Raw genomic sequence first — 21,929 nt, 5'->3', positions numbered from 1 at the left:
ACACAGTAGATAACAGATAAGTACTACTATAGTTTATATAAACACGGTCCTATGTAACCATGGGGGCAGCCATTCAAGCACAGGATACACATTAGATAACAGATAAGTACTACTATAGTTTATATAAACACGCTGCTGTGTAGCCATGGGGGCAGCCATTCAACTACAGGATACACAGTAGATAACAGATAAGTACTACTATAGTTTATATAAACAAGCTGCTGTGTAGCCATGGGGGCAGCCATTCAAGCACAGGATACACAGTAGATAACAGATAAGTACTACTATAGTTTATATAAACAAGCTGCCGTGTAGCCATGGGGGCAGCCATTCAAGCACAGGATACACAGTAGATAACAGATAAGTACTACTATAGTTTATATAAACACGGTCCTATGTAACCATGGGGGCAGCCATTCAAGCACAGGATACACAGTAGATAACAGATAAGTACTACTATAGTTTATATAAACACGGGCCTATGTAACCATGGGGGCAGCCATTCAAGCACAGGATACACAGTAGATAACAGATAAGTACTACTATAGTTTATATAAACAAGCTGCTGTGTAGCCATGGGGGCAGTCATTCAAGTACAGGATACACAGTAGATAACAGTTAAGTACTACTATAGTTTATATAAATAAGCTGCTGTGTAGCCATGGGGACAGCCATTCAAGCACAGGATACACAGTAGATAACAGATAAGTACTACTATAGTTTATATAAACAAGCTGCTGTGTAGCCATGGGGGCAGCCATTCAAGTACAGGATACACAGTAGATAACAGATAAGTACTACTATAGTTTATATAAACAAGCTGCTGTGTAGCCATGGAGGCAGCCATTCAAGTACAGGATACACAGTAGATAACAGATAAGTACTACTATAGTTTATATAAACAAGCTGCTGTGTAGCCATGGGGACAGCCATTCAAGCACAGGACACATGGTAGATTAAAAGATGAGCTATGTAGAATCCCATTGTATACTACTGTTTATTTGTTATCTGCTGTGTATCCTGTCATTTTTTCAGTCTTGAATGGCTGCCCCCATGGCTACATAGCAGCTTGTTTATTTAAACTATAGTAGTAGTTATTTTTGACTATTTTCAGCTTTTATTTGGGGGGGGTCACTGACCCCTGCAGCCAAATAACTAAGTTAAGTTTCTGAAGCGAACATACCATTTTTACCAGTGCAGGGCAACAGTACAGCTGCATGCTAACTGGAGTGTGCTATTAGTGACAACTGACTCAAATCTTAAAGCAATGCTCCACCTTCAAGTTAACATTTAGTATGCTATAGAATGGCAAATTCTAGACATTTTTTTAATTGGTCTTCCATTATTTATTTGTTATAGTTATTGAATAATATTCCTTCTTCTGACTTTTCATCTTTCATTTGGGGGTCACTGACCCCTGCAGCCAAATAACTATTGAGCTACAACTGTATGGTAACATGTTATGACTTCTTTCTCTATTCAGGTTGCTATGGTAATTTGAATCCTAGCAACCAGATAACTGCTGAAATTTCAAACTGGAGGGTTGCTGAACAAAAAGTGAAATGAAGACCAAATCCAATTTGTCTCAGAATATCACTCTCGAAATCATCAGAGTTTACCCTAAGATGAACAACCCCTTTAAGAGGAACAAACGATAAAATAAAAGAGGGGGTGGTGAATACTCACATACTATTTTATGTTTTTCTGTTGGACAGTGTTTAGTTATGGTGATGCAGATGATACATATGAAACAGATTCTGGTGGTGTTTACAGAATTTTAGACACTAAAATTATAAGAATTTGGTTAAAACTCTACTTACCAGTAACATTTAGTTGTACTATTGTTCTGCCATGATGGTCACTGGACTCAACAAAACAATAATATTCCCCAGAATCCTGAGCTGTGACTTTATGGATCTTTAAAGGGAAAACTCCTCTAGTGATGTTCTCTTTTATCAGTTCTGTTCTGTTAGTAAATTGAGGCATTTGGATCGAGTAATCGTCTTTCCCATTAATATAAAGATGAACATACGGCTGGTACATTGGCTTAAACCAACGGATTTCCATCTTCTCTGCGTTCATCTCAGGGGTCAGACGACAAGGTAACACCACATCTGACCCCAATGTAGCAACAACTGATGTGACTGATGTGACCTTAAATCTGACTGATAAAGAATGATAAAAAAAAAAGTGCAGGAGAAGAATTAAAATAAGAAAGAAAAGACCTTCAAATGGCTTTTTATAAAATAAGCCCACAATATATCATACGGAAATATACCACTCCCCCCAAAAAGGAAATGTGAATTATTATAGTTATACAATAATAATAGTAATTATACAGATTCTTAAAGGGGTGGTCCACCTTTAAGTTAACTTTTAGTATATTCTAGAATGGCCGATTCTAAGCAACTTTTCAATTGGTCTTCGTTGTTTATTTTTTATAGGTTTTTTTTTTATTTATTTGCCTTTTTCTTCTGACTTTTTCCAGCTTTCAAATGGGGGTCACTGACCCCCATCTAAAAAAAATGTTCTGTAAGGCTTCAAAGGTATTGTTACTGCTACTTTTTATTAAGGTGGCCATACACGGGCAGGTAAAGCTGCCGATATCGGTCGTTTAGACCAATTTGACAGCTGCCCATGTATGGGGGCATCCCGATCAATATCTGGCCTCGATATCGATAGGGAATGTTTGATTTTTTCCCCCAACTGACCCATTGGAGCCCATTGCCCTTGTCGTAATCCGATCGTTCTGCCCTTTGGCAGATATAGCCCTGCCGTTACTGGCATATCGGGGAAAGATCCGCTCATTTGCCAAACAAGCAGATCTTAGTGTGTGGCCAGCTTAACTCATCTTTCTATTCCGTCTCTTATTCAAATCAGTGCATGGTTGCTAGGGTTATTTGGACCCTAGCAACCAGATAAATTACAAATGGGAGAGCTGCTGAATAAAAAGCTAAATAACTAAAAAAAACACAAATAAAAAATAAAAACCAATTGCAAATTGTCTCAGAATATCCCTCTCTATATCATACTAAAAGTTAAAGGGGTTGTTCACATTCAAACAACTATTTGTTTTCAGATAGATCACCAGGAATAACCACTTTTTTCAATTACTTTCTATTTTCTATGTGTTGGCGTTTTTCTAATATTGAAATGTAAAGTGTAATTTTTCACTTTCTAAAGCAGCTCTGGGATGGGGAGTCGCTGACCCTGTAAACTGTTCTAAATTGATACATTTAAGGGCTGAACTACACGGACAATTTCGGCGCAATCCAATGCGCTGCGCAAAAACGCAGGCGTCACATCGCAACGGAAATAAGGTAAGAGATGGAAATGTGGTAGGAAGTTACATTGTTGATCTGACGCGACACGTCACGCAGCGTGCAGCATCTGCATCCGACAATGCTATTACTTACCTTATTTCCGTCGCATCCGATGTGACGCCTGCGTTTTTTTGGGCATCGCGTCAGACCACGCTTAAATAGCAGAATAGTAGAGTCATGCGCGGGTCCATTTTTTGGGACCCGAACCCGTACCCGTACCCACAACCTGCAATCCGCAACCTGGACCCGCAACCCACATTCTTACCCGCTTGGACCCACTACCCGACCCTACCCGCAAGTACCTTATCCGCAACCCGGACCCGCTACCCGCTGACCATCAAGAATCAGGAAGTGCTGTCATTGTAAACCGGAAGTGACATCATCGGAAGTAGACGTGATCAGGAAAAAAAGGAGTAAAACAGGAAGTGCTGTCATTGTAAACCGGAAGTGACGTCATCGGAAGTAAATGAGACCAGAAGAAAGGAGTGAATATCGATATTGAGAAGACCCGCAGCCCGACCTGCAACCCGCAAAACCGCCGACCCGCGGGTATACCTGCACCTGGAACCTCTAAACGCAACCGCAGGGTACCCGCTGTAGGACTCTAGCATGTGGCGTTCAGCCCTTAGTGATACATTAATTGATACATTTCTTATCTTTGTCCCTGCTGAGCAGAATCTCTGGGTTTCATTACAGACAGCTGTTAGAATTGATACAATAGTTGCTGATACTCCAGAGATGCTGCTGAGAAATGGATCAACTAAATGTTGCAAAATTGTAACAGTTCAGAGTCTGCACCAGGATTACTGAGCTGCCAGAAAAACACCAGAGACATAAACATTTAACTTTAAACTTAGATTTTGGAAAAACAGTAAAAAATAAATAATGGAAAGTGATTGAAAAAAGTCTTTATTTCTGGGAAACTATCTGAAAACAACTGAACTGAAAAAAGCGTTTGGAAGGTGAACAACCCCTTTAAAGAAACCTCAGCACCCACTATTGACAAAGACATTCTGTGTTTAAAAGGCACTTACCTGAAAGAGATTCTTTATATAGTGTCGAAAAAATGGAAAGGCCAATTGTAATGATGCGCATGATGGGCCCCATAATCAACAACAAACAGAAAATCTGTAATGGGGAAATAAATAAATGTGAATATGAGACCTCCTCTTCCTGTAACCGTCTTTGCATGAAGGAACAAGGAAAACCGGCTAATGGTTTTAAAAATTAGTATGGAAGCAACAAATCCACTATTTTGGAATCGGCCAAACTCCCAAATCATTCGCTAAAGATTTGGCTGAATACTGAACCAAATCCTAATTTGCATATGAAAATTAGGGGTAGGAACGGGAAAACATTTTTTACTTCTTTGTTTTGTGACAAAAAGTCATGCGATTTTCCTCCCTGCCCGGTTCGGCTGGCCGGAAGGAATCGGCCCGGCCAATAGGGTAAATTGGACCCTAGCAACCAGATTGCAGAAACTGGAGAGCTGCGGATTAAAAAGCTAAATAACTCAGCGCTGTGCAATATGTTGGCGCTTTATACATACAAGTTAATAATAATAATAATAACAACTCAAAACCACAAATACTGGTTAGGGAATGTAAATAATAAAAATGTGCTGCACTGTATATATAGTGGATAATGTACCCCCTACTGTAATTTATAAAGATATTATGTTACCGAGGAGTTATGTGACCATATAAAAGCATGAGGCCGCAGGCCGAGTGCTTTTATACAGGTCACATAACTCCGAGGTGACTATTAATAGCTTTATAAATTTTAAGTAGGGGGTACATTATTCATTATAATCTAAAGTTTCAGAGAGAGAAGAGAAGTTGTGGAGGGGTGTGCCCGTGTGAGTCTCCCTAGTCTCCACACAGGGCAGTCACACAGTCTGACTCCAGCCAGCGAAGCAGAGGGGAGGGGGGCAGTGCCGGTGCAGCACAGCTGTGACATCCACACTCTGTCTCCCCACCCACCCAGTCTCCAAGACTGAAGAGTGACAGGGTGTGGGAGGGGCAGACAGAGTGGTTGGAGGGGGAGCAGAAGAGGGAGAGAGGCGCTGATCATTCCCATTTGTGTTTCAGAGCACAAGCTTTTCTGCTGCTGCTGCTGCTCTTAAAGCGCCATATAAGGTCAAAACCCGCCTCCTTAGACATCAATCACTGGCTGACATCGCCGCTCCCTGGGGCTTAGAGTTTTGGCTCTGGGGAAAGGAGGAGTGTTCCCAGGCTCGGATTTGCGGCAAGGCTGCATAGGCCCGGACCTAGGGCGGCAATAAATAGGGGCGGCATGCCGCCCAGCCGCATTATTGGGACATGTGCATCCCCATTCAATTACGGTGTTTTTTCACCGGCGCGCTGGGAAGGGGAGGTGTAGGTGGGCGCTAGGACCGCACAGCCTAGGGGCGGCCGTCAATGAAATCCGGCGCTGATCGTTCCCTGCTGCATGTGCTGCGGGAGTACGATTTAATCCTGGCAGTCAGAAGGGAAGGGGCAAGAGCGGAGGTACAGTAAAGCTGCAGGGAGGCGGAAGTGGTGAGCAGCTGACCCAAGTTTATAAGGATATAATTTACAGTCTGGTCCCATAGGGAAATGACCAGACTGTAGATTATAACCCAATAATAAGTGATATAGTTGTAAGCATTTCATTAGAAAGATATCTACTTAACCCATATATTGCACTGCACGCACATAATAAATTAGAAGCTTTTTCCTATACTGAACGCCTCGTGTCAGTGTGGTTCCACTTCACTTGATAAAGGATCCTTGGGGTCCGAAACATGTTGTGATGCAATAAAGAATGTTTTGCGGCAGAGACTGCGTTTGATGTGCTCCATCCATACCGTTGTCTATTGAAATTGCCTTTGGGTCTCCTGGTGTGGCCTGACTGGAGAGTGAGCACGATTGCACAGGAGAAGGTGTTTGAACAAATCTGCTGAAAGTTTCAGTGTGGTTCTTCTGGTGTACACCTATAATCTAATTAGGACGGGAATAGATATCCTCAGGACTGTTTGTGTCCTTTTCAATTTTGGTGCCCAAAGTGGGGCTGCAGGTTCTGACTGCTCATCAGCCGATACAAAGGACACAGGTCGACCAATAGAGGATTAGATGATTAATGCGCGTGGTATCCGGAGGTCAATAGGACGCTGATACAGCTCTGTCTCTGTACATCATAATGATATGGTTCTTGTAGAGACCTCTGAAGCATGGTTCAAAGTTGCTACATGCTTACACAAAGAATTTTGGTCCGAACAAAGAATAATCTAATCAAATGGGAAAGTTAAAGTGATGCATTAGAAGCTCTAGCCCTACAAGAGTTGAGTGGTTACATAGTTACATAGTTAAATTGGGTTGAAAAAAGACAGAGTCCATCAAGTTCAACCCCTCCAAATGAAAACCCAGCATCCATATACACACCCCTCCCTACTTTTAATTAAATTCTATATACCCATACCTATACTAACTATAGAGTTTAGTATCACAATAGCCTTTGATATTATGTCTGTCCAAGAAATCATCCAAGTCCCTCTTATAGTCATTAACTGAATCAGCATCACAAAATCACCCGGCAGTGCATTCCCCAACCTCACTGTCCTGACTGTGAAGAACTCCCTACGTTGCTTCAAATGAAAGTTCTTTTCTTCTAGTCTATAGGGGAGGCCTCTGGTACGGTGATCCTCTTTATGGGTAAAAAGGTCCCCTGCCATTTGTCTATAATGTCCTCTAATGTACTTGTAAAGTGTAATCATGTCCCCTCGCAAGCGCCTTTTTTCCAGAGAAAACAACTCCAACCTTGACAGTCTCCCCTCATAATTTAACTCTTCCCTCGCTCTAACCAGTTTAATTGCACTTAGGGGCAAATTCACTAAGCGCCGAAGCGCCTAACGCTAGCGTCAATTCGTTAGCGTTGGTCATTTTCGTTACTTCGCAAATTCACTAACGAGCGCTGGCATAATTCGCTAGTGTTACTTCGCACCCTTACGCCTGGCGAATTTTCGCAAAGGACATAACTACACAAATTCACTAACGCACGAATTGTACTGAACGCTACCTTTTACGCTAGACTTCCTTCGTCACCAAAGAACAGGCGAAGCGCAATAGAGTAGATAGGGATTGCTTCAAAAAAAGTTCAAATTTTTCCTAAGTCCCAAAAAACGCTGGTGTTTTTTCTATATTATGTGTGATAGGCTGAAAAAGATCGAAACATTTTTTGGGGCTCCCCTCCTTCCCCCCTACATTTCCTGACTCATGGCAACTTAACTATACAGTGGGCACATGTGTAGGGCAAAATAAAAATTTTATCTGATGTTTTGAAGGTTTCCCAGGCATTTGTAGTGATTGAACATATTCCTCCATTGAAATTTGAATTTGGTGCCGTATGCAAATTAACCATCGCTAGCGTAACTTCGCTTCGCTTAGCGAATCAACACTAGTGTAACTTCACAACCTTATGCTACCCCTGAGCACAACTTTGGATTTTAGTGAATTTGTGGAGCGCTGGCGAAGTGCGGCGAAGTTACGCCTGGCGCAACTACGAATCTTAGTGAATTTGCCCCACTGTTGGCAAACTCCCAGCACTGACCTGTGGCCAATTGATCACAGGTGAATCCAATTGACCACAGGTGAATTCACTATGGGGCAAATTCACTAAGCGCCGAAGCGCCTAACGCTGGCGTAAATTCGCTAGTGTTACTTCGCACCCTTACGCCTGGCAAATTTTCACAATGGACGTAACTACGCAAATTCACTAACGCGCGCAGTGTACTGAACGCTACCTTTTATGCCAGGCTTCCTTTGCCACCTCAGACCAGGCGAAGCGCAATAGAGTAGATAGGGATTGCTTCAAAAAAAGTTCACATTTTTTCTAAGTCTCAAAAAACGCTGGCGTTTTTTCTATATTATGGGTGATAGGCTGAAAAAGATCGAAAATTTTTTTGGGGCTCCCCTCCTTCCCCCCTACATTTCCTAACTCATGGCAACTTAACTATACAGTGGGCACATGTGTAGGGCAAAATAAACATTTTATTTGATGTTTTGAAGGTTTCCCAGGCATTTGTAGTGATTCTACGTATTCCTCCACTGAAATTTGAATTTGGCGCCGTATGCAAATTAACCATCGCTAGCGTAACTTCGCTTCGCTTAGCGAATCAACGCTAGCGCAACTTCGCAACCTTACGCTACCCCTGAGCGCAACTTCGGATTTTAGTGAATTTGCGACAAATCACTGTGCAAAGTGTCAGCATCCTGCATGGAACCTATAGTTCTGCACAATTTAGTATCATCTGCAAAAATAGAAACAGTACTTTCAATGCCCACCTCCAGGTCATTAATAAACAAGTTGAAAAGCAAAGGACCTAGTACAGAGCCCTGCGGTACTCCACTAACAACACTGGTCCAATTAGAAAATGTTCCATTTACCACCACTCTTTGTAGTCTATCTTTTAGCCCAGGGTTCAGCAACCTTTACTATCAAAAGAGCCATTTTTCCCCCTCTTCCACTAAAGAAAAATAGTTTGGAGCCGCAAAACATAACACAGCTTATAAACTTTTAAAAGTTTTAACCATTTTTTAATTTTAACTGTTACAATAACAGAATACAACAAACAGAAGTGCAGTGTGTATGTGCAGGCCTACTTTGAAATAAATTAAACCCTGAAAGTGAATAGCCCTATTAAATGCTAGTGTTCTCATCTGTTTAATGTGACTACTGTTTCTGAAGCTCCATGCTGATCTTCCTTCTCTTGTCTTGAGTGTGTGACAGCCCTCGCACCTGCTGGCGGCTTCCTGAGTGTGCGACTGGAAGCAGCTCTCAAGAAGCAGCCGGCAGGTGCGAGGGCTGTATAGGCACCGTTGACAGGCAAGCCGCAAGACTGAGCCGCAGCAAGCAGGATGAAGAGCCACATGAGGCTCGGAGTCACTTCCTAGTGTGCGGCACTGGCTCCTAATTACTTGGCACTGAGGAGCGGCAGCGCAGAGTGAACAGGGCTCCAGTCGTGTCTCAGGGCGATACCATTATATGAGTAGGTTCCTCCCGCGTGGGCAGAGTATAGGGAGCCGGGGATTCTCTGTTTGTTCTCCCCCTGACTGATTGGGGGCCCGTTACCTTGGCTAGGCTCTGCTTCTGATTGGCGCAATTTGGGCTGCTTTTCAAGTCTCTTTTGGGTCCGTGTCTGTCGTTCTGGTTGTCTGCGATTGTCTCATGTTGCGTCTGTGGCGTCTCCCTCCTCTCCTTTTCTTCGTCCAATGATGGTTATTCACAGGAGGCAAAATAATTCTTTGTGTCTCTGCTAAATGTTGTCCTGAGAGAAAATTATTTCCTTTTTCAGGATAGTTTCTTCCAACAGTTACAAGGAACCGCAATGGGGAGTAATGGCCCCTACATATGCGAACTTGTATATGAATTTTTTTGAACATATGCATGTATACACTAATCTGAATTTTATACAATATTGTCAACTGTACCAGAGATATATCGACGATATTATTATGATATGGACAGGTACAATAGAGAGTTTAATGGAGTTTTGTGGGCAGCTGAATTCAGCTGTACTCACTATAAAATTCACAATGACACATGATCCTGTGAGAATTAATTTTCTCGATGTAACAATTCAAAGAGAAAATGGTTCCCTCAAAACTGATTTATATAAAAAAGAGACGGATCGCAATAGTTTGTTGCAATACTCTAGTTTCCACCCAACCCCATTGAGAAATAATCTACCTAAAACACAATTTATGAGAGTAAAACGTATAACCTCAGTTGAACATAAAAGTAATATGAGAATGGAGGAGATGAAAAATAGATTTTTACAGAGGGGTTACCCTGAAGCACTCATTAATACCTGTATGCAGCAAGTGAAAGAGATTGGCTTTTGTTAGCAAATTTAATGTGGCCAGTAATCATATACATAAAATAATTACAAAACACTGGCACATTTTACAGACGTGTGCTCCACAAGTCCCGGCATTTAGAGAAGTTCCCCAATGATCTTCTATTGGCAAAGTCTAAAGGTCATTATTCCATTCTAATCCTTCTAGATCTCTCTGCAGCCTTTGACACAGTTGACCACACACTCCTCCTTGACATTCTACAGCTGGCATTCGTGACACTGCTCTTTCATGGTTTACATCTTATCTGTCTGACCGTTCCTTTAAAGTTTCCTTCTCTAACTCTACTTCTACTACTTTCCCACTCTCTGTTGGAGTTCCTCAAGGCTCTGTTCTTGGCCCCCTGCTGTTCTCGCTCTATACAACTTCACTAGGAAAACTTATTCAGTCATTTGGACTTCAGTATCACCTTTATGCTGATGACACCCAACTCTACTTGTCTACTCCTGATCTTTCTAATTCTGTCCTTTCCCAAGTCAGAGACTGTCTCTCTGCTGTCTCCTCCTGGATGTCTCAGCTCCACCTGAAACTGAACCTTTCTAAAACAGAACTTATTATATTTCCTCCAAGATCTTCCCCTGTCCCTCAGATCTCACTCACCGTAAACAACACCACCTTTCATTCCACCACACAGGCACGCTGCCTAGGAGTCATCTTAGACTCTCATCTGTCTTTTTCACCACACATTCAAACACTTGCAAAATCTTTCCGGAACATTGCTCGAATACGACCCTATCTCAGTTCAGAATCAACTAAAACACTGATTCAATCTCTCATCATCTCCCGCCTTGATTACTGCAACTTACTCCTCACAGGTATTCCAACAAGTCACCTTTCACAACTCCAATCTGTTCTAAACGCGGCCGCTAGACTCATTCATCTAGCTCGCCGCTCAACATCAGCTGCTCCCATATGTATGTCCCTTCACTGGCTCCCAATCTCTTCTAGAATCAAATTCAAATTATGAACACTCACATTCAAGGTCCTTAATAATGAAGCCCCTCTCTATATTTCATCTCTGATCTCCAAATACTCTCCTTCACGAAACCTACGCTCTGCTTCTGATCTTCGCCTCACTTCTCCTCTGGTCACTTCTGCCCATTCTCGTCTACAAGACTATATAAATAAATGATGATGATGATGAAGTTCCCCTAATGGCATATCAACGGGGTAGAAATTTGAGAGATATAGTCATAAAAGCAGATGTGGGACCATCAAAGAAAGGAACACAGAGGTTTTTAGGAACTCCCAAAATCCCTTGCCTGAATTGTGCCAATTGTAACAATATCACAAAAGGAACTTTCACACATCCACATACGGGAAAGGTGATTAAAGTTAACAACTTTTATACGTGTGATTCTACATATGTTATATATTTAATTAAGTGCCCATGTGGATTGGCATATGTGGGAGAAACGACACAAAAAGTCAAAGACCAAATTAAACAACATAAGTCTAACATTAGATGCCACTATACACATTTGCCAATACCTGCACATTTTGTGGAAGCCAGACACACAGTAAGTCAATTAAGATACCAAGTGATTGATAGTGTGGGCCCTTTGAGACGTGGGGGACAACTGCTAAAGAAAATGGAAATGAAATGGATATTGAAACTGGGCACGTTGAACCCTGGGGGATTAAACAGAGAATATACTCCCAAAGTATTTATTTGAGATGGTATTTTCTTATATCGTGCTTTTAGTGTAACAAAATGTAATTTTACGACGTATACAATGTTTCTATATGGAATAGACAATGTTTCAACTATTAAGCATCTTTTTACTATACTCGAATTGCTCATACTCATGTATTCTTTTTATATTTTAGAAATATACTGCTCCTATCATGGGAATTACTGGTGTCCTGACAAACACAGACATCCAGAACTCCAGTGACAGAGCAAATATTTAAACTCACTACTATGGATTATAATGTTACAGTATCACATTGTGTTTCACAAAATTCTGACAATCGAAATGTATTTTTCTTAAATTTTTAAACTTTTTTAAATGATTTTTAACACAATGGACGAATTATTTAATTATCAATATATTGAGCTGTTTGAGAGATAATTTTGCACAAATTTTCACAGACATTTTACAGAGACTGCTGGGAATTGAGTCTCTTAATTGGGAGGTGGTGACTAATTGGTAAACCCTCCCATCAAGCACCTGGTAATCACCTTTATAAGCACGTTTGTTACACAATTTGTTTGGCTTGATAAAGAGCTGGAATAGTCCGAAACGTTGCCGTTATTGCACGAATAAAAAGTTTTTTGATCAAATATCGGAGTGCTGCTGCAATTGTTTAACCCATGGGCAGGCAGAGTATGGCACCTCCAAGGAGCATATGGCGGGCAGAGTATGGCACACACAGGGAGCATAAGGCAGGCAGAGTATGGCACACACAGAGAGCATAGGGCAGGCAGAGTATGACACACATAGGGAACATAGGACAGCAGAGTATGGCACACACAGGCAGGATAGGACAGGCAGAGTATGGCACACACAGGGAGCATAGGGCAGTCAGAGTATGGCACACACAGGGAGCATAGGGCAGTCAGAGTATGGCACACACAGGGAGCATAGGGCAGGCAGAGTATGACACACACAGGGAGCATAGGGCAGGCATAGTATGGCACACACAGGGAGCATAGGGCAGGCAGAGTATGGTACACACGGAGCATAGGACAGGCAGAGTATGACATGCACAGGGAGCATAGGGCAGGCACAGTATGGCACACACAGGGAGCATAGGGCAGACAGAACAGAGCAGGAGACAGGGAAACCAGGACCACTCTAAGATGTACTACATACAGTGCTGGTGCCCCATTATCATTTTGTATGAAGTGTGAACAGATGAACAATGTGGGTGTGAACAGTAGAGGGCTTTAGGGTGTGAACAATAGAGGTGTTACAATGTGAATAATACAGGGGATTACAGCCTGAATTTGAGGCGTAAACAATGGAGGGGGCAGTTAATGTCTGTAGTGATACCTTTAAAAGTTTTCACATAGTAAGCAGACACAGCAGGCAGACTTTCATGTGGGGGGGCACAGAAGGGGGGTTGCAGGCTGCCAGTTGGACAGCCGTGTACTAGAATAATAAAAAGTCAGTCTTTATTTTAATTGTTTGTAGTTTTTTTCAGTGATTTTGTTCTGCAGCTCTCTTGTTTTAACTTTACACTGGTATATGGTTGCTAGGGTTTAATTAACCTAACAAACAATCCAGTTAACAGGAAGATAGAATGAGAGGGTTCTTTAAGCAGAAAAGTAAGTTTAGCAATAAAAATGAAGCCTTGTTTTTTTTTTTTGGTTGTCAGGGAAAGTGAACCCCCAACAGACTGTATTTTCAATTTAGGGCTGGAAAATGACACAACGAACAAGAGCACACACACAAAAACACTATTCCTGGGTGCAGGTTATACAATGAATACTTAAAATAACAAAATCAGACCTTAAGGGCAGAAAGATTTTGTTTTTTCCCCGGTCAGATTATTTTGAGTTTTTTTTTTTAAAAAAGAAATTGGTCAAATTGGGCAGCTGCTAGCTCCACTAAAAGTCCACTATATGGTCTGTATCACAAGGGTTAGAACCAGGGAACCCCCCCCCCCCCAGAATGCCCCCATTCTGGCTCATATACAATATAATAATATGTAATATAATAATATATAATATAAGACTTCTCCTTTAACTGACTCACAGCAAAGTAGCAGACTGAGCCCCCTCCCCCAACACTGAAAAGAAACCACAAGTAGAATAAGAAACATTAACAGCACAACCGCAGGAAATGTTATGAGTCAGAGAGAAGCTGCAGAAAGTTTGGTAACATTTCCAGTTCCACTGAACCTTCCCCTGGACTCACTATATGTCACTATATCAGCACCTCACATGCACATAATCTATAGCTAAATATGACTAAACGTATATATGTACATCTGAGTACTGACCCACATACACCACAATCACCAATGTTACAATTTCATTCTAAACTTCCTGTGACATGTGAGTTTGCAAATACTAAGAGCTGGTTATGAGGAGAATAGCAGGAGGTGAGGAATGTTACAGAGCAGACATTATAAGTGTGAGTAAATCAACTGCCAGCGGTACCTGTATCAGCAGTGTCTCTTCTCAACTGACTCACTTGTGTGTCTGACACCAGAATGTACTTCTCTCCCACAGACAAGCCACTCCTACCCTGGTATTTTACTTGTTAATTCAGCAATGATCGCCCCGCCCCCAGTTGCTCCTACAGTCAATAAGACCGGCCGAGAGATCATTTGTTTTTTACTGGAAAAAGCGACATAAAGTTCTGTAGTTGTTAAAGGGACAGTATTGTGTTACACGGATCTCTGTACAGATATGGGACCTGTTATCCACAATGCCATAATGCACATAATTATGAATAATTTGGTTCGACTAGAAAATCATGAAATAAACCCAATAGGCTGGTTTTGCTTCCAATAAGGATTAATTATGTCTTAGTTGGGATCAAGTACAAGCGACTGTTTTATTATTACACAGAAAAAGGAAATCATTTTTAACAATTTGGATTATTTGATTATAATGGAGTCTATGGGAGACGGCCTTTCCATAATTTGGAGCTTTCTGGATAACTCGTTTCCAGATAAAGGATCCCACCTTCACTATCCACCTTAACTTAAAGGTGAACCACTCTTTTAAGTTAACTTTTACTAAGTTATAGAACGGCTAATTTGAAGCAACTTTTCAATTGGTCTTCATTATTTCATTTCTTTCTTTCTTTTTTTTTTATAGTTTTTTAATTATTTACCTTCTTCTGACTTGTCCCAGCTTTTAAATGGGGGCCAGTGACCCAATCCAAAAATATATACTCTTTAAGGCTACACATTTATTGTTATTGCTACTTTTTATTATTTATCTTTCTATTCAGTATTCTTATTCTTTTCTATTCAGTACCATGTGATGTAAGACTTCTACTCAGTCAATGGACTATTATGGGAACCCAGGCATCACTTCCTTTTGCTGGAAAGGGCAATATAACCCGACATAACCTAATAGGGAGGATTGACCTTTTTGAGAAATCTTGGTGTCCTTCTTGGTATGATTTCCTTGCTTTATCCAAACTCTGATGTCTCACACATCTCTAGATGAGATCAAACATTAGATACAGACATTCATCATCAGTGTCAGGAACATGGGTACGGCCCATATATGAGATATACGGAGCTCCAAATTGTTCTATTTCATTTCACCCGCAATACATACAAATAACTGAAATACCATAGAAAATTTGTAGTGAATGTTTAATGCAAAGTTCCTTTGAATTACGTTTTCTTTTATTATGCAAAACAATTATTTTTTGTGTTGAGTTATGAGTATTACCTGTATTAATTCCATTAACAACAAGTGTACAGGGTAATGTAAGGCATCTCTGGTGACTGGCACTCTCAGTACCCTCTGCTGTGGCATCTCTGAATCAGCTGGTCAAAGCCTTTCTTGTTGCTATGCAATGAGTGTAGAGGAACCACTAAGACTGGAGGTAAGGTGATTTCATCATCAGCACAAAAGGGCTAGTGGTGTGTGGGTAGAGAAACTCTCAATCTGCACCCAACCCTAAACTGCCCCCTCCCAACCTGTGCCCGGCCCACCTTTCCCCTCTACAAATAGACCGACCCACAGTGACATCACAAAAGGGGCGGGGCAGGCACGAGTCTATAACTTTAGGGGCCAGAAGCCGGCATTGCTGGGTTGTGGGGGGCAGAGCAGGAGACAAGCTCAACCCGGACCAACCCGTGACCATAAGATTTTGTGCAAGATCTGGTTTGAACCCGCCCGATCCACGGGTAAACCTGTAGGTCCTGCGAATCTCGGGCCGGCCCATCACTAGTAAGGGCAGTGAATGTGCTACTTATTTCGCCCATAGTAAGAGCAATGCTATACAGATACATGTCTGTACATCTATATTATAGGTCACTGCTGGGAGAAGAGAAGGAACTGAGTGGAGACTGAATCTCTCACCTAACATGGAGGTCGGCCCGCACTGGCCATCTGTGAATTTGGGCAAATGCCCATTGGGCCACTGTCTCCGTGATGTAAATGGGCCTCACAGGCCTCTCTGCACATCCCGCTGTCCTGATATTGTAGCTTTAAAGGAAACCTGTCACGATTGAGTTAACACTAGGAATAAAATAAAATAAAACTGTTAAAACAAACCACATACCTCAATTTATTCAACTCAAATCTCACTAAATCTCAATTTGTAACTGCTTTTGAAAATGCCCACGAGATACTGACTGAAGCCCCGACTTGGGAGAGCAAGGCATCATGGGTAGAATCAGCCCTGCACACTCCTCTAGTGATATCTCCAGTTTCTGCAGTTGTCCAGGGCTGAAAGACTACAGCAAGTGAATTTGTGTAAGTTTTCAAAATCACAGACAGAATGAGGAAGCACAAGGGTAAAGTTTATCAGAACGGAGGAGGGAGAAGGGAGGGGGTGTCATATGTCAGATAAGGAGCTCCGTTTGCGGTATTACAGAGCAGAAGTAGCAGCTAAAGTTTAACCATAATGCTGCTGCTTTCTGCTCGTCATATAAACAATTAGTGTACTATTGACACGCAAAAGTATTGTGTTACTTTACCCTTCACACACACTTTCCTGATTTTTATATTTAACCCTAATTCCCAGCAGTGTCTTTATCTATTTGTTTTATGACATATTGCTGAATTTTACAATCAGAGCCTATACAAGTTGTAGTCTACAATATCAAGAAAATCTCATGGATTAATTCATATGCGTCTTCTCCACCAGATCCACAGACCTACAGCCCCTTAAACTGATAGCACACAGGGCTGGGGATGCGCTTCTCTCAGCCTGCATTTATGTATGACCAATCCACTCTGTATGTTCTCTATGTGCCTGTGTATTTTTGAAGGCTGAGAGAAGTCATACCTCCCAATATTTTGGAAGTAAAAAGAGGGACAAAAAAATTTTTTACGCATGTAGCGCAGCAATTTTTGGCCACACCCTTTCTGTGGCCACACCCCCTAATTACCATGTTTGTTTTACAAAATGTGGCAGGTTATGAAAGTTTGAAAATATTTCTCCTTATCTAAACTGTGTTTTTGTGTCTCAAAATTGTTACAAAGTATCTTATTTGCACCTGTTAGCTGTTCTGGGCTCTCTGCTAAAAGCCAATTAAGTGAGAAACTTTTTTTCCGGCTGTTCAGTGCAGAGAAAAGAGGGACTTTCCAGTACAAATGAGGGACTGTCCCTCCGAAAAATCTGCTCTGAGCTGATTATTGCCGATTTCTCATGATGTACTTTGAAAATGTAGTAAGATAGTGCTGGGAGTTAGAAATCTACATAAAACTATACATATAAACTATACATATTTTACATATATACTGGTGCATTTGGGAGTCATCAGACTTTCCAAATCATTTGTATTTAAGTGCATACAATGTTTATAGTATCAGAGTTGGAAATGCAGTAGAAACATGTGCCTAGGACCTGGCGTACTTCTTCTACCTACATTACCCCAGGTTTGCCCCTTTTCTAAGTCTGGTACATCAAATCTCCTGGCTTACAGTTGTGATTTTGTCTCTCTGTGGGGAAATATGTAGTGTATGGGTCTGATTTTGCTGATGTGTTGGGGGGGAAGGGTGGAGCATTACATGGGGGTGATTGAGGGAGAAGGTGTGCCTTTGTCATCCTCACATGTAGGCCCATATGTAATATCCTTACATTATGAAAAGTATTTACTTTTTGCATTTTTCTTTATTCAGAGCCTAGTGGAATTACACAAAAAACTTTAAAAACTCAGGTTGTCCTAAAAACTATTCCAGGCATAATGAATTGCTACAGGTCTCTCTGAACAGTTTAGGAGTGCCAAGATCTGTGACAGTCCCTATAAAAAAAATCAGTGGCACAACTACTAGGGGTGCGCAGGAGGTGCAGCCAGGCCCACAATAGGGAATATTGTAAACAGGGGAATTTTTCCATTGTATGTGCTCAGAGGGCAGGGGAGTGGAAGTTTGGAGGGGAGCTGATTAGTTATTTATATGAACTACTTATTTCAACTACTTATTTTATTACTTACATTAAGAGACCTGTTGTTAATGCTGGGGAACCAAGACTTTTGCAACATTGTTTAAAAAGTACTAACTAGGAGTTAAGAAAATACTATAACTTTAAAAGCACTGAACATCTTCAATAAATATATATTAGAAAGTTGCTTATAATTATGTTTTCTTTTATTAGGCACATTTTTTATTTTGGGGTTGACTTTAAGCTAAAGGGGGCTCATTTATTAACACTGGGCAAATGTGCACCTGGGCAGTAGTCCATAGCAACCAATCGGTGACCGGCTTTTTACAGGCAGCTGCAGGTTGAACAATGAAATCAAACATTTCATTGGTTATTGTCCAGGTGCAGATTTGCCCAGTGTTTATGAATGAGCCCCAAGAACTGCACATTCTTAGTAGGTTTTAGCGTTTCTGTAATGTCATCGTTTATGAGATGTTTAGTAGTAGCCCACACAATCTGAATAGAACAATGTGTTTTAAACAATCCTAATAGAATATCAAGTCCTGGTGTGACATGAGTTGTACAGAGCCCGTCTATCACAGAGTATACTCTATGACTAAGTATACATGAGATTTGGCAGTTTGGCTCAGCCCACACACAGAAAACAAAGGGGTCCTGTTTCAAGATGGCAGCGCCTATGAAGCACTTTTACATGTAGGATATTTTCTAATCCGTTTCAGATATAGACAAAAACAGCTGACTAAAGGGTTAAACTAAGGAGGGAAAAGATATATATCACTTATGTCTCAAGGTGACAGGTGCTCTTTAATGAGGCTGCTGTTGCTGACAATCACCACTAGATGTCACTGCTATTTCTCTAGTGACTGCAGCTCCTCTGCAGTTCTTCTAAGTAACCACTAGGTGTCAGCACTTCTGGAATCTGTTACTGACAAATTTTAAAAGTTTCCACTGAACACCAATGATGTTTTTTTTTTATTTGAAAGCCCTGGTTTTTTTTTTCATTTTAATGGGGAACCCTGCCCACCAATGGGTTTTTTTACTTCGGGGTCCAGCCACCAATTTTGTTTTTAATTCTGGGGGGGGGGGCTTGCCACCAATGTTTGTTTTACAAAATCAGATATACTGTATCTAAGTCCCAAACCAATTGTAGTTCCCAGTTCAGTAATGTGTAGGTTCTCGCCAACCTCCAAAGTCAACTAAGGTTCCAAAATGTGTAACTGATTGTACCTCAATAGGAAATGGGGAAACAAGAAAAAATATATAGTGTAGTGTTTTTTTTAGACAGATTCACGATTCTGTGCAAATGCAAAACACACATTATCAGTGCTGTAACATTCACCCAAAGTTTAAGTGCAAGTGAATACACTTCAAACTTACTTTTACACCATCAGGTAAGTGCACTGTGTCTATGAAAGGGAAAATTGAATGAAAGGAGATACGGACACGCCAGATGGCAGTGTGTCTGGTGCTGAATATACTCACAAACGTTTAATTGGAATTTTGGCTTGTAAATTTGTAGTTACTCCTGAGATCCCTCCTTTGGACAATAAAGAATAACATGTGCAGAAACGTTTTATGGTTCTTTAATAGTAAAAATTATTAAACTCACAAACCACCAATATTTTCTTTTTAGCTTGTGTGGTTTGGGGAGCTTGGCCGCCAATGTCTCACCTGTTATCCAGAATGCTTGAGACCTGGGGTTTTCTGGATAAAGGATATTTCCGTAATTTGGATCTTCATACCTTAAGTCTACTAGAAAATCATGTAAACATTAAATAAACCCAATAGGCTCGTTTTGCTTCCAATAAGGATTAATTATATCTTAGTTGGGATCAAGCACAAGTTACTGCTTTATTATTACAGAGAAAAAGGAAATCATATTTAAATATTTGGATTATTTGATTATAATGGAGTCTATGGGAGATGGCCTTTCCATAATTTGGAACTTTCTGGATAATGGGTTTCCAGATAACCAAACCCCATACATGAAGTGGGCTGCTTTGATTTTTTTTTGCCAGAGCTGCTTTTTTCTCCCAGTCTGGCCCTGCATGGAGGGGATGGAACAAGAGATTATAAACATTCTTGTAGGGAGACCATCCTGGTAGTCTTTCTGAAGCAAACACACAGATTTTACTAGTGCATAGTAACAGTATATTATATGTAAATTACTTTAAAACACTTTCATTTTTTGGTGTTACTGTTCCTTTATAATGTATATATAGTAGAGTTTACAATCTAAGGGGCTCACAGTCACACAGTAGGGTCACTTTTATCAGGAGCTAAATAACCTGCCAGTATGTATTGCTCCAACTGCGCATGCGCCTATGCGGCACCTACTTAACAAAGATTACTGAAGCACTAGGGATGCACCCAATCCAGGATTCGGTTCGGGGTTTGGCCAGGATCCGGCTTTTTCCAGCAGGATTCGGCCGAATCCTTCTGCCCGGCCGAACCGAATCCAAATCCTAATTTGCATATGCAAATTAGGGGCAGGGAGGGAAATCGCGTGACTTTTTGTCACTAAAGAAGGAAGTAAAAAAAAAATCCCCCTTCCCATATTTTTTGCATATGCATATTAGGGTTCAGAATCTTTCACAAAGGATTCGGGGGTTCGGCCGAATCCAAAATAGTGGATTCGGTGCATCCCTATGAAGCACTGAAGATGGATTTTTCCAATTTTTTTATTAAATATAAGTCAAACTAACTCCTATACATGAATTTACCTAATTTATCAAAAAATAAGATCGAAAAAGTTGGCGCAAAAAAGAATTTTTTTGAATCATGCAACTTTTCTGACTTTGTCAGGTTTTAGCTGGAGTATTTTCGGATTTGAATTTAAAGCAGCTTAGAAGCATAATAAATCTTGAAACATTCTGGTGAGTATGACATGTGTGAGTTACTAACTATCTGACCACTGAGAGATCTCTTAAAGGAAAACTGTACTAAATTTAGCATCTGTAGGGTGATGGGAAAAGCTCAACATTCAGGGCAGATTTGTCAAAATATAAGTTTAGAGCTCACCATCTGAAGGGGGTGTAAACTTTTGGAGCAAAGCTGAAGTTTTGTGCCTAATGGGGCGTTTACTCATAGGCTAACCCAGGGATCCCCAACCTTTTGAAACAGTGAGCAACATTCACAAGTAAAACGAGTTGGGGAGCAACACTAGCATGAAAAATGTTCTTGGGCTGCCAAATAAGTGCTGTGATTGGCCATTTAGTAGCCCCTATGTGGATTGTCAACCTACATTGAGACTCTGTTTGGCAATGCCCCTGGTTTTTATACAACAAAACTTGCCTCCAAGCCTGGAATTCAAAAATAAGCTCCTGCTTTGAGGCCACTGAGAACAACATCCAATGGGTTGGAGAGCAACATGTTGGTCATGAGCTACTGGTTGGGGATCACTGGGCTAACCTATGAGTAAGTGAAACGGTTAATGCCTCCTTTCTCATGTCCTAATAAATGGTTTTATATTTTTAATTTGCCTTGTTTTGGATTTTTGAGAAATCTCACTACACAATTCTATTTGTCAGGCTGATGGCATGCACCCTCAGTGGACAGTGAGATTTTTTTCCCCTTCTGATTATACTTTAGGTTTGAATATTTGAATATATTTGCTGTGGTGCCCCCATTTACTTTTGATATGGACTTTATACACTGTTTTTTTTTTTTTCTTGGAACAGCAG

General features: G+C 40.9%; 1 protein-coding gene across 7 annotated transcripts in view; it reads right to left on the bottom strand.

The window, feature by feature from the left end:
* LOC108699405 (putative selection and upkeep of intraepithelial T-cells protein 1 homolog) overlaps positions 1-14,422 on the bottom strand; it is a 43,489-nt gene extending 29,067 nt beyond the window's left edge. For 5 of the 7 annotated variants that reach the window (XR_001932771.2, XM_018231474.2, XM_018231470.2 and 2 more), the window contains exons 1-3: positions 14,328-14,421; positions 4,358-4,451; positions 1,821-2,165 (exon numbers count right to left, since the gene is read on the bottom strand). Coding sequence is in view for 4 of the 7 variants with exons in the window: in XM_018231474.2 (XP_018086963.1) it covers positions 1,821-2,165; positions 4,358-4,430 (418 nt within the window). In the remaining 3 variants the exon portion in view is untranslated. Of the gene's footprint in view, positions 1-1,820; positions 2,166-4,357; positions 4,452-14,327 lie in introns of all 7 variants that reach the window. The other 2 variants (XR_005963588.1, XR_005963589.1) reach the window with 1 other exon arrangement.
* Between the last annotated feature and the right edge of the window lie 7,507 nt (positions 14,423-21,929).

The sequence above is a fragment of the Xenopus laevis genome, chromosome 8L, assembly GCF_017654675.1.
Source record: "Xenopus laevis strain J_2021 chromosome 8L, Xenopus_laevis_v10.1, whole genome shotgun sequence".
Lineage (NCBI taxonomy): Eukaryota > Metazoa > Chordata > Amphibia > Anura > Pipidae > Xenopus > Xenopus laevis.
The sequence above is the reverse complement of the archived record's forward strand: the minus strand, read 5'-3'. Positions and strand labels throughout refer to the sequence as shown.